General features: G+C 34.0%; 1 protein-coding gene across 1 annotated transcript; it reads left to right on the forward strand.

Moving 5' to 3' along the window:
- Positions 1-2,171: 2,171 nt before the first annotated feature.
- Positions 2,172-2,700, forward strand: LOC129895378 (uncharacterized). The gene has a single exon (XM_055971088.1). It carries the CDS (start codon positions 2,370-2,372, stop codon positions 2,577-2,579), a length of 210 nt encoding a protein of 69 aa, XP_055827063.1. The 5' UTR covers positions 2,172-2,369; the 3' UTR covers positions 2,580-2,700.
- The last annotated feature ends 10,853 nt before the right edge of the window (positions 2,701-13,553 follow it).

Here is a 13,553-nt window from a genome sequence, read left to right on the forward strand (position 1 = left end):
ATTACCATCATTTGTAACTTTAAACTCGACATATCTCATCCATATATCAATCGTATAAAATATGTCATTAAACTAATATGAGAATGTCAAATTAATGAAGTGCTTTTAAATTTTTAGATAATCAACAACAACAACAACGATCCAGTGAAATCCAACAACGTGGAGTCTGGGGAGGGTAAAATGTACGCAGACCTGACTCCTACCAAGGTAGGACGACTGTTTTCGAAAGACCCTCGGAAATTTTTAGATATTCAGTTTGCGTAAATAAGAAGAGTATTTATTTTATTTTCTTAAAAAACAAAAATATAGAAAAAGAGAAAAAAGTTAAAAAGGAGATAAACTGGCGAGAAAAAAGGAGAAAAAGACAAAAACGAAAGGAAGAAAGAAAGAAAGAAACAAATAATAAAATGTTACAAATGATATCTCTAATAAAGGATAAAATAAAAAAAAAGATAAAAATTAATAAACGAGAAAAGAACAAAATAAAAAATAAAAATAATAAATACAAAAAAAGAAAAATAATGAATGATAAGACAAAAATAATCAATGAAAAAAAAAAAGAAAACATTGTGCTAATATATCTATTATCAACTTAACGAATTCCAATAAAACTTTTCTTAAAGGTAAGGACCCTTAAAGTTGAATTGGTGATGCATCCCAACTTCTTGAAAGTAAGATACTTGGTCAAGAAGATGCCTTTATGTGATTTTAAAGATGATGTCCATCTTAATGGTAACTTTAACTTTTCACTCACTCCATCCTAAAATAAATGTTTTGTTAAACTTTTAAAATAAAAATAAATATATTTTTAATTATATTTTTATATTTAACCATTTTAGTAGTTATTTAATTTTTATTCTTCATGATATTTAACTTTTAAGAGATATTTATCAAATATAAATATATAATAATCTATAGCTTATATTTATTAATTTTTTAATAGATATTATTATTTTTCTTTACTAAAATAACACTTATTTGAGATAGGGAAAATGCCTATTTAAAAGGTGTACTCCCTTCGTTTCTATTTACATGTCACTATTTAAAAATGACCTTGACATTCACCTTTATATATAAAAATTACTTTTTCTTTAACGAAAAAAGATATTTTAGGACTAATAGATGGATGAGGGCATTTTTGTACTATTTTCAATAGTTCGATGATATTTTAGGCCCTTTTAATAGAATTTTAATTAAATAATTTAAATAATTTTTCAAACACGTGGCGGTCATCTATTGGTTATAATTTAATTATTTAAAATTAATTATAAATAAAAATTTATTTAACATAATTTTAATTAAATAATTTGAATAATTTTTTTAAAGATGTGATGGCCATCTATTGGTTACAATTTAATTATTTAAAATTAATTATGAATCAAAATTTATTTAACGAAAATTTAATTAAATAATTTTTTTAAACACGTGGCGACCATATATAGATTATAATTTAATTATTTAAAATTAATTATAAAATAAAATTTATTTAATAGAATTTAAATTAAATAATTTAAATATTTTTTAAACATGTGGGGATTATCTATTGGTTATAATTTAATTATTTAAAATTAATTATAAATCAAAATTTATTTTATTACGAAAAGGGGCCTAAAATGCATTTGAAATATTAAAAATAGTACAAAAATGCCCTCATCCATCTATTGGGCCTAAAATGCCCTTTTTCATTAAAGAAAAAAACATTTTTAAACCTAAAGGTGGATGTCAAGGGCATTTTAGGCCCAATAGATAGATGAAGGGCATTTTTGTATCATTTCCAATAGTTCGAGACATTTTAGGTCCTTTTTTCTGTTTTAGGTTTCTTAAAATACTAGATAAATTTATTATTTTACCCTTATTTAGTGTTTTGTTGAAGTCAAGTTTTCAATAAATGAACATGAATTAATTTATTTTGATTTACTATTAATAAACATGAATCAATTATTTAGTTTCCTAATACTTATTTTCAAGGCTAATAACTCTGAAATGTAAAATAAAAAAAATATTATTTATATATTGACTTTATAAAATGATAAAGATTAAAAAATATATCTATTTTTAATAAAAATGGGGAGTAATTTTTGCTAATATAACAACTACTTATGAAATCACCAAAATTAAAAGAAGCGAAAATGTGTTGGGTGGATGAGAAGCCACCGTCCAAAAATCGAAGCCCAAGACTGAAATTGCGCGTATGACGAGACGGTGAACTCAATTTTTCCAAATGACGCCAACATCCAACAAATACAAATCTGTCCCTTTCTTTTCACTTTTGATCACATCTGATGCACCACTCACACACTACTTACGTGTGTTAAATTCTCAATTTCTTTCCCTCTCTCTCTCTGTTCAATCAACCTAACTTACTTACAATGGCTGATTGGGGACCAGTGTTAATAGCGGTGGTGTTGTTCGTGCTGTTATCGCCGGGGCTGTTGTTTCAGTTACCCGGCCGTGGAAAAGTGGTGGAGTTCGGCGGGATGCAAACGAGCGGCGCTGCTATTTTGGTACATTCCATCATTTACTTTGGGCTCATCACTATCTTACTTATTGCCGTCGGCGTCCATGTCTATGCCGGTTAAAGTATTACCAGAAATCAAACTTGGATCTCTACTTTCTGTTTGTTGCTCTTTTAATCATGTTGTACTACTTTTTGTTTGGTTTACTAATTGTTAAATACAGGGGCGGATTGTTGCTTTTCTATCTTCGAATTTGCTGAACTGATTGCACCAGTAAACGCTAATTTGATTGTTGTTCTAATCGGAGGATAGCTAGTTCAAAATCGAACCAAAATTGATAATTTAAATTAAAAAAATAGTTATTGATTTATTGATAATGGTTATTGATTTAGCGATTATGGTAACATTTTAATTTTTTATTATCGACTTATTGGTTCTTAATGATTTGATGTTCTTTCATAATAGGTTAATCGATAATAAATTATAAGACTTAAAATTTAGTTTCATATTTTATTTATGGTTGTTTCAAACTCTTGATTATTCTAAAATGTATTAGTTTTGGTATTTGAGCAAAATGCATTCCGTCAACTTTTGTATATGGTTCATTTGATTTGTGACCTTTATTTTGTTTCTAAGTTATCTTCAATGATTTTTTTTGTGTATTTTTTAATAATTGATAAATCGATTATTGATAAGTCAATACTTATAATAATTTAGTCTATCTATAAATCGTTAAACGCTAAGTTGATCCGATAAATTTTAAAATCGAATAGAACTGACTGTGATACACAGGCCTACTGTTCCTAATGAAATAGCTTTCCTTTCCCTGTTGTCTCCTTTCCTAGATCAAAGGGGACGATAACATAAAAAAAAAAAAAAGGGAGTTAAATGGGCTAAAAACAGATCATAATTTAATTCGCCCAATATTTTAATTGGCGAATTGAACAGGTTAACATTAGCTTGATAGCGTCATGTTTTTTATAAACTAATTTTGTCACTCCTAATCCTATAACAGGGAGATTGGCATCCCTTGATACATTTCACTTTTGGGTAACCTTTTTTCACTATTCACTATTCACTATTCACTATCTATAATCTTGGAATATTCCAACATCAGAGTAGTAAGGATTCTGCTAATTCTTACCCCTTCTGAACACGAATTCAAAATTAGAAAGCTCCAAAGAAAGTACCCGACACCAGACGGGTGCTGCTTGTAATTGGTTATTGGGCCAAAATATACTTATTTAAGCTTTTTTAAAAAAATTTAAAATTTACCCCTCAAATTTTTATATTTTATATAGAAATGTATTTTATAAAAATGTGCATCAATTATGACCTCAATTATAACTCTTATCTTTCCAACCCCTCAGAGTAACAATGCTGCATTGTCTTTTAGATTATTTGATCTTGAAATGCATGCTCATTGTGAAGAGATTGTTCATAAAACGTGAGAAGATTATATTGCACAATAGTTAGTTACTATTGCTGTTATTACTTATTTTTTTGCATCAATTGATTTTTATAACTTATTGTAATTTGACGAATTGCTATTGTTGGTAATTATGTTATTATTAGTTTTTATTAGAATATCATGTTATGATTTTGGGATAACATATTATCTAGCTAATTCATTATTAAAAGGGAAAAGGGTCAAAAATGTCCTTAAACTATTTAAAATGAATAAAAATGCCATTCGTTTATAGTTTGGTCCAAACATGTCCTTACCGTCAATACATTGGTTCAGAAATGTCCTTATTGTTATTTAATGGATCAAAAATGCCCCTATTGTTAGAAAATGGATCAAAATGCCCTTTTTCGAATATATATATATTTTTTTAAAAAAAACAAATCTTGTTCCTAATAAAAGTATTACTTTTAAGGAACTCTATTCTTGTTTTCTTTCTTTTTAAACCACTTTAAGTAATACAAATGTAGAATTTTTTTTAATTCTTCATAATCTCATTTTATCAATTAAAATAGAATAATTTTATGTACTCTAAGTTTTAATAACGGATAACATATGTCATATATATAAGATCATAATAAATCCATCATTAATTTTTATTCAAATAATGATAAAAAATAATTATAATAAAATAAGAAATATTTTAAATTTTTTTCTAATTGAAGTAGAATAAATATTTTCTAATAAAAGAAATATTATTAGGATAAAAATGTGTTCAAAAAGAAAATAAATAATATATTTATTTAAAAAAGGACATTTTTGACCCATTAAATAATAATAAGGACATTTTTGGATCAAAGTATTGACGGTAAGTGCATTTTTGGACCAAACTATAAACAAAAGACATTTTTGACCCTTTTCCTTTATAAAAATAATAAAATTTTGTCAAACTTATAAATATTTTAAATAATTTTTAGAACTTATGTGTATAAGTCATGTTTCAGGTTTGTTTACTTTTTTTTTTGGATTTTTTATATTAAAAAGTGAATTATGTTTTCCAAAGAGTATAATAAAACGCATGTTGAAACTTCAATTCAAATTTCAGTCGAGTCTGTTTTCCCAAAAGAATTGGAAATGCCAAACGCTAGCTAAAAGGCATTATATTCCTCACATATACGGATTACTATGGTCAAATCAAAGATAAAGGTGAAAAACATTCATCACGTACACAACACAAGTGGACTTGCATCAATCTCTTAAAGCTCCATGGTCCATGGACCGTATATATAACACGCTTTCTTTTCCTAGGACACTATGAAAATGGAATGCCAGTAAAATACTTGAATATAAAGTATTCATTCCGTCTTATTTTATATAACACTTTTTAACTTAGCACGATATTTAAGAAAGAAAGAAAAACTTTTAAAATTTGTGATCGAAAGCAAATCATAAATATTTGTGTGGTTGGAAATCATTTCATTAAGAGTAAAAGAAGAATTTTAAAGTTAAATTGTTTCTAACTATAGTAAGATGACAGTCTTTTTGGGACGAATTAAAAAGAAAGTGTGCCACATAAAATGAGACGAAGGCAGTAACTCTGATGAATAATTGCTATTTTGTCCCTTTTTGGTTTAATATTAAACAAATGTTACACGGTTCAAATTAATCGGGTTAAGCCAATATTGTAGAAATCACCATGTTAGCAGCTTCAGAGCTACCACTTCTAGAGAGAAGTCGGCTTGAGAAGAAGAGAGTAAAGGTAGAGAGAGAGAGGAAAATGTTATTCTCATTCTAAAATATACATACATCTGCATACTTATATTTAGACTTGTTAAGTGTATTCTAACTTCAACTAACTCCCTGTGTGGGACCCACATCTAAAACAACCACACACACATATTATACTAACACCACTAACTAACACATTATTTACCAACTAACTATTATTAACACCATGTGCTTATATGTGTATAGCACATGTTAATATTCAATACTCCCCCTCAAGTTGGAGGGTGCAGAATGTCCAGCAGTCCCAACTTGGTTATCAAATATGAATGTTGCTGCCTGCTCAGTCCCTTCGTTAGTAGATCTGCTTGCTGATCACTTGTGCTTACGAATTCAGTCTTGATTGTTCCTTCTTTTATCTTATCTCTTATGAAGTGGCAATCAACTTCAATGTGTTTAGTACGTTCATGATATACTGGGTTCGCAGCCAACTGAATTACTGCCTTGCTGTCACTCCAAATTCTCACTGGTTGATGTATTTGTACTCCTAGCTCCTTAAACAGCCCCAGCAGCCAAATAACTTCTGATGCTACTACTGCCATGCTTCTATACTCAGCTTCAGCTGAGCTTTTTGATACTGTTTGTTGTTTCTTTGATTTCCAGGAGATCAGGGACTCTCCAAACTTCACTGCATAGCCTGTGATGGACCTTCTTGTGTTTGGACATGCTGCCCAATCTGAATCACACCAGCATGTTAATTCTTGTGTCTGTTGTGATCTGAAGATGAGGCCCTGTCCTGGTGCATTTTTGAGGTATTTGACCACTCTAATGGCTGCCTCCCAATGTGACATTTTTGGCTCTTGCATAAATTGGCTCAGTGTCTGAACTGCAAAGCTAATATCAAGCCTTGTAATGGTGACATAGAGGAGTTTACCTATCAACCTTTGATACATTGAAGCATCCCCTAAGACTTCATCATCCTTGACTCCAACAATTCTGTCATACTCCACAGTGGTTAGTTTGTTTCCAGCTTCTAATGGTGTGGTAGCTGGTCTTGTACCTGCTAGGCCTACTTCTGATATGAGTTCTAGTATATACTTCCTTTGATTAAGGACAACACCAACCTGTGATCTCAGAACTTCAATCCCAAGAAAGTATTTAAGCTCCCCCAGATCCTTGACTCTAAAGTCATGATGCAAAATCTTTTTTGCTTCTTCTATGAGAATGTTGCTATTCCCAGTGATGAGTAGGTCATCTACATATACTAGAATTATCACAATATCAATACCTGATTTCCTTGTGAAGAGAGAGTAATTGTGTGCACTTTGTGTGAATCCTGCAGTTACTAAGGCATCAGTCAGCTTTATGTTCCACTGCCTTGAGGCCTGCTTCAGGCCATACAGAGACTTCAGCAGCTTGCATACTTTGGTCTCCCCCTGTTTCTTGAACCCCTCTGGCAGTTCCATATATACCTCTTCATACAGGTCTCCTTGTAAGAATGCATTGTACACATCCATTTGATGAAGATTCCAACCCTTTGATGCTGCTAATGCAATTACAGATCTTACAGTGATCATTTTGTCCACTAGAGAGAAGGTTTCATGATAGTCGAGGCCTTCTTTTTGACTATACCCCTTTGCCACTAACCTTGCCTTGAATCTTTCAACATCTCCATTAGCTTTGTATTTGATTTTATACACCCATTTTGAGCCAACTGCATTCTTCCCATTTGAAAGATCAACAACCTGCCAAGTATGATTATCTTCCAAAGCCTTAATCTCTTGCTTCATGGCTTCTATCCATTTGCTATCTCTTGAAGCTTCTTTGAAGGTTTTTGGTTCAGACAAATTTGAGAATTTGTTGGCCAAATAACTTTTGTACTTGTTTGATGTTGCTGCATATGACACATATTTGTTCATAGGATAAGTGCTAGTTCCATCATGACTAGCATTGGAAATGTAGTCATTCAACCATCCAGGCCTCTTAGTAATCCTAGCTGGTCTTGCATTCACAACAGGAGGAGTAATAGCCTGCAATGGAGTTTGTTCAACAGGAGTATCAACATGATCAATTTCAATAGACATTTCTGATGTATCTGCAGTTTCTAGTATATCTGCAGGAGGAACATATGTTGAGGATCCATTTCCATTGTCAGGTGACAGGGGGCCCCTTGCTCCTACTGGTGTGGACTGGAGAGGATCAGGATATATGATACCTGCTGGGCCTGGTGGAAAGAAAAAGTCATGACTTGATTCTGAAGAGGTGAGGAAAGGAAACTCAGTTTCTCTAAATACCACATCCCTGCTAACAAGGAACCTGTTAGTGGACATGTCAAGTAAAATGTAACCCTTTTGTGTTTCTCAGAATCCCATGAAGACAGCTGCTATGGCTCTGGAGGCAAGCTTGTCAGATCTTGGTAGTGTAGTGACATAACATAGGCAACCAAGGACTCTGAGATGATCAATAGTGGCCCTCTTGTGAAACATCAATTCATATAGAGTTTGATTCTGCAGAGTAGTTGATGGCAACCTGTTCATGAGATAAACTGCAGCTTTGACACAAAACCCCCAATATTTAGTAGGAAAATAAGCTTGGAATTTGACAGCCCTGGCCATTTCTAAAATTTGTCTGTGCTTCCTTTCAACCACCTCATTTTGCTGGGGAGTGTAAGGACAGCTGCTTTGATGAACTATGCCTAAGCTATGGAATAACTCATAGCATTGTGAGTTGAAGAATTCAGTGCCATTATCAGATCTAATAGTTTTGATTTTACAATTGAACTGAGTGGCAACATAAGCAAGAAATTATCTCAAAACAACAATTACTTCAGTCTTCAATTGTAACAGATAAATTCAAGTGTACCTTGTGTGATCATCAACAATGGCGAGGAAATAGTTTTTCTTATCAAATGTAGGAGTTCTATAGGGACCCCACAGGTCTAGATGAATCAATTCAAAAGGCTTATCAGTTCTAGAATTACTGAAAGGAAATTGCAATCTAGTTTGTTTTGCCATAGGGCAAATCTTACAATGGCTATGAATATTGGCATCAATCTTATTCCTGAACTCTGGTATATGTTTCATAGTAGAAATGGAAGGATGGCCCAGCCTCATATGCCATAAGCTGCATCTCTCATCAACAGCTGCTAGGTGGACCTGCCTTACATTTTCCTTTTGCTCTGCATCTTCAGTTAACCCTTGAAAAATGTATAAACCTCCTTGCAATCTACCAATCTCCTTCACCTTGCCACTGTAGAGATCCTGGAAGATACAGTGATCAGGGAAGAAATTGACTGAACAACATAACTCCTTAGTCAATTTTGACACTGACAGAAGGTTGTATTTAAAGTCTGGCACAAACAGCACATTTGATATTGTCTCCTTTCCAAATAGTTCAATATACCCTGTATGTGTGATTGGCACTGTGTCTCCATTTGGCAAATGCATTTTTAAACCTCTACTAGCATGTATATTACGTATGCTCTTTAACAGTTTCTCATTTGCAGTAACATGGTGAGAGGCACCAGAATCAACTATCCACTCACACTTTTCTAGCTGAGATAGTACACAAGTTATAGTACCTGTCATATGAGCTTGATATTCTTCAGAGTCTTTGTTATCTGAGGCATAGTGGCCACCTTTGCCATCATCTCTCCTGTTGTTATCAGTATAATGACTTCGGTTGTCAATCGTGCCTGAGTGTTTTTCTTGAGAAAGATCCACATTATTGGCAACTGTAGTATGTGTGTCTCTTCTCCATCCTTCATTATTGTCTCTTTTGTATCTATCTTTGTATGTGTCTCTCCTCCAACCCTCACGATGGTTGTTATGCCCTTCATAGTTACCTCTTATTCTTCTACTGAACTTATTGTCTCTTTCTGCAGGGTACCTAATGATTTTATAACAGTCATTCTTTGTGTGATTTCTCATGTGGCAGTGCTCACAATACATGGATCCTCCCTTGTAGTTGTCTTTTTTCTTAGCCTGCATCGCCATTGGATTAGACTTCTCAGTGTTTGCCTGCTGACTTTCATCCTGTACTATTAAGGCATACGCCTGATTCACAGTTGGTGTGGTGGATTTCATCATGATTTGCCTCTTGGCCTGTTCATATGACTCGTTCAAACCGCTTAAAAACTGCATTAGCCTTTGCTGCTGCAAGTACTCAATGTAGTCTCTTGACTTTGGACAGCCACAATTTGGAGAAGGAGCTATTACATCAGATTCATTCCATAGCTCTTTCAGCTTAGAGAAATACACTGATACTGGATCAGTTCCTTACTTGAGATTCGCAGTTGCTGTGTGAAGTTGAAAAATCCTCACACGATTCACTTTATCAAAGCTCTCCTTCAAGTCTTCCCACACTAGATGTGCATCCGATGCATAAACGATACCACTGAGCAGATTTTCTGACACTGTGTTCATGATCCATGAAAGGACGATTCCATTCACCGTCTCCCACTGTTCATGAAGAGATTCATCAAATGAGTCCTTTGTGCATGTTCCAGTCACAAAGCCCAACTTCTTCTTTGCCAAAAGTGAGATTCTCATGGCCCTGCTCCAAACTCCATAGTTTTCAGATCCGGTGAGTTTCACCGGCGCAAGCACGCACCCCGATGTGTCCGATGGGTGCACATATAAGGGATGGCCATGTTCTACAACCATCCTTTCATGCGATTGTGACGGATTTGCTAGTCGTTGACCATTCACCATTTTAGCTTCTCTCTCGATGTTCTTCAGTTAAGGCTTCGATTGATCTCCGATCCTTCACCGTTGTTCTTCAATTCGAGCTTCAGTGGCTGATTGATTCTTCAATCCTGCTCTGATACCATATAGAAATCACCATGTTAGCAGCTTCAGAGCTACCACTTCTAGAGAGAAGTCTGCTTGAGAAGAAGAGAGTAAAGGTAGAGAGAGAGAGGAAAATATTATTCTCATTCTAAAATATACATACATCTGCATACTTATATTTAGATTTGCTAAGTGTATTCTAACTTCAACTAACTCCCTGTGTGGGACCCACATCTAAAACAACCACACACACATATTATACTAACACCACTAACTAACACATTATTTACCAACTAACTATTATTAACACCATGTGCTTATATGTGTATAGCACATGTTAATATTCAATAAATATGTTAGCAGTTCCAACCCAATTGTATCAACAGAACCCTAACATGGAAGTGAACTATCAGACGAAATTCACAAAACTTCGTTATGATGTCAAACCCAGGGAACTACTATGCAAACAACAATCCCCAGTGTTATGCACATGTGTCGATCCCTATGAAGAACTAGAGGAACACAACACAAAGGGAACAAGCATATGTGTCACTCCCTCAAGCTATACAAAATCTAGTGGCATAATCAACACTGAACCAACCAATGATGGAAGAGGAGGAAGAAAAGGTAGGATTCAGAACAGAAAATATAGTCCAGTATGGGATGCTAAGATCAGAAAAAATAATAGTGTTCAAAGAAAAAAAAGTAAAAAGGTTCATCTTACGCTGCCCGATAAAATTAAGGAAATGCTCAATCACTATAAGGACCTTAACACCTCCTTAAGGGTTTTACAAGTATGCAATGGTAATGGTTCCAACACTATTTGCCAACTATATGTGGGGCAACGAAGAAAGTTCGAACCGTCAGCGTTCTCAGAGGGGAGGGAGCTCACAAATTCTGAACTCTAATATGACAATCACCGTATGGAACTGTAGAGGAACAGAAAACGAAGATTTTGGAAGAGTTTTCAGATCAATGCTCGACTACAATAAGCCAAGCTTAGTTGCTTTGCTTGAGACAAAACAGGACGATCACCATGTCATCATGAGGGACTTTGGATTCAACAGCTTGGTTCAAGTTCCTGCTCAAGAAAATTTTGGTGGAATTGTAATTATGTGAAACAACGAGGAGATCACGGTGGATCAAATTGGTTCTATAAACCAAAAAATTCATGCAATGATAAAGGTACACAATCAATCCAACACATGGCTCCTAATAATTATTTATGCTAGCAATTTACTTAGTGAAAGACTTATTTTATGGAATAACCTTAAAACTGTAGCTAACAATTTTAAGGGACCATGGTTAGTAGCCGAGATTTTAACAAAGTAACAAAAGCTAATAAAATTTTTGATGGTCTACCTGTTAATACTACTAGACTTAATCAGTTTACGAGTTGCTTGGAAAAATATTGATTGCTAGACTTAGGATTCAAGGGAATAAGGTTTACTTGGGCTAACAAAAGGAAAAAATGTAAAACATTAATTATGGAAAGACTTGATAGATTCTTAGTCAATTCGGAATGGATAAAACTTTACCAAGATGCAAGTGTGAGACATCTCGTTAGAAATTGACAACGCTCAAACTACACTTTTTACGATTCAGAGGGTAGGCGATCGCTAGCAATATAAACCCAACGTGTGAGATCGGGGTCGAATCCCACAAAGAACGGTTAAGAGTAGACTTTAATTACGAAGTAAGAATGTGCTCTAGACTTTTGTAGCATAAAAACAAGTAAATTATAACATAATTTAAATTTGTAGATTTCATTATAAAAATTGTCAGAGATATCAAGAATCCATATTTGAACGATTTCAGCAATTTGGTTTATAACAAGTTAACGAAGGCTTCTAGGGGAGGTGCAAAGTAAAATTGAGGTTCTAATAAGGGCAATTGTACAGCTCAACATCATTAATTCTCAATGGATAGGCAAAGCTTAATCCATCGCACGAAATAGCATCTATTGATCGCTATTCGTTTCTACATGCAAGTACTTTCGAGCCTAAACATGCAATCTAGCAAAACTAATCCGATCCTTAGCAAAACCTCCTCTCTCGAGAGAGATTGCAATTGATAACATAAATCAATGGCTATTTGATATTTTGGTCACTTCATATTACTATTTCTAGCTAATAAAGAAGATCTAACATAGAAATATGTTTATAACCATTTTTCATAATTGATTCCATACTAAATTAACAAAACCCATTTCAAATTAACAATTGATAAGCCGTAAAAAAAACCCAAATGTAGAATAACAATCTAACTCATTAGCACCCCCCTAGAAGTAGGAAATTTAGCCACACATTACAGAAATTAAAGAAATTATACCAAAGTACTTATCATCCAATTTGATTCAGCAAAGTTTGAAATCCAAAATCCAAAGCCCAAATCTAAGATTTCTAAAAATGAAATTCAAAACCCCAAGATAGCTTCCAGGTTCTTGTCTCTCAGTCTTAGTACTCAAAACATAACGTCCCTCAATTGCCTTTGGAAATTCTATTTATACAAGTGCAAAACATCAGGCAAAATTCTCACTTAGAAACACTTAAGCGACGTTAGTCAGGCTCGCCGAAGTGGTCAGCATAACGCCGACTTGATCGTCACCTCGCCTATTGGAGCTTTTCTCTTTCAGTCCACGATCTTTGGTTAGGCGAGCTCGATCTCTCTCGCCCACAGATTCGGTGAGTCGCCATTTTTCACCTCTCACATAGGTCTTCAGTCGCTTTCTTTTCCTGAGGCTCTGTTATTTTAGTCGAGCTTAGACTTGCTCGCCTTCACCATCTGCGAATCACCAAAATGAATCTCCTCTCGCCCTTCTGTGATTCTCTCGAACACTTCCTTCCACTGACATTAGGTGATCATGATGCAACTCGCCCAAATCGATTCGGCGGATCGCCGAATATTCGTGTTTCTTGCCAAAGTGTTTAACTTTTTGATGAGATGAGCGAGCTACTGATCCATTTCGCCTAATTTTGTCCTTTTTTACTTCTTTTCTTCGATGTTTAATTCATGATTGATCTTCAACACCTTCCACCTGCAAATGATCATTTTGAAGTGAGTTTTGGACACAATAAAGGCAAAGAGGACACTAATTTCTTGCGTTTTGAGCTTAAATGAGTCCAAATTCCCGACTCATCAGAACTCATTCCGATCATTGTGCAATTAAGCTTGAGT

Source organism: Solanum dulcamara, chromosome 7, assembly GCF_947179165.1.
Source record: "Solanum dulcamara chromosome 7, daSolDulc1.2, whole genome shotgun sequence".
Lineage (NCBI taxonomy): Eukaryota > Viridiplantae > Streptophyta > Magnoliopsida > Solanales > Solanaceae > Solanum > Solanum dulcamara.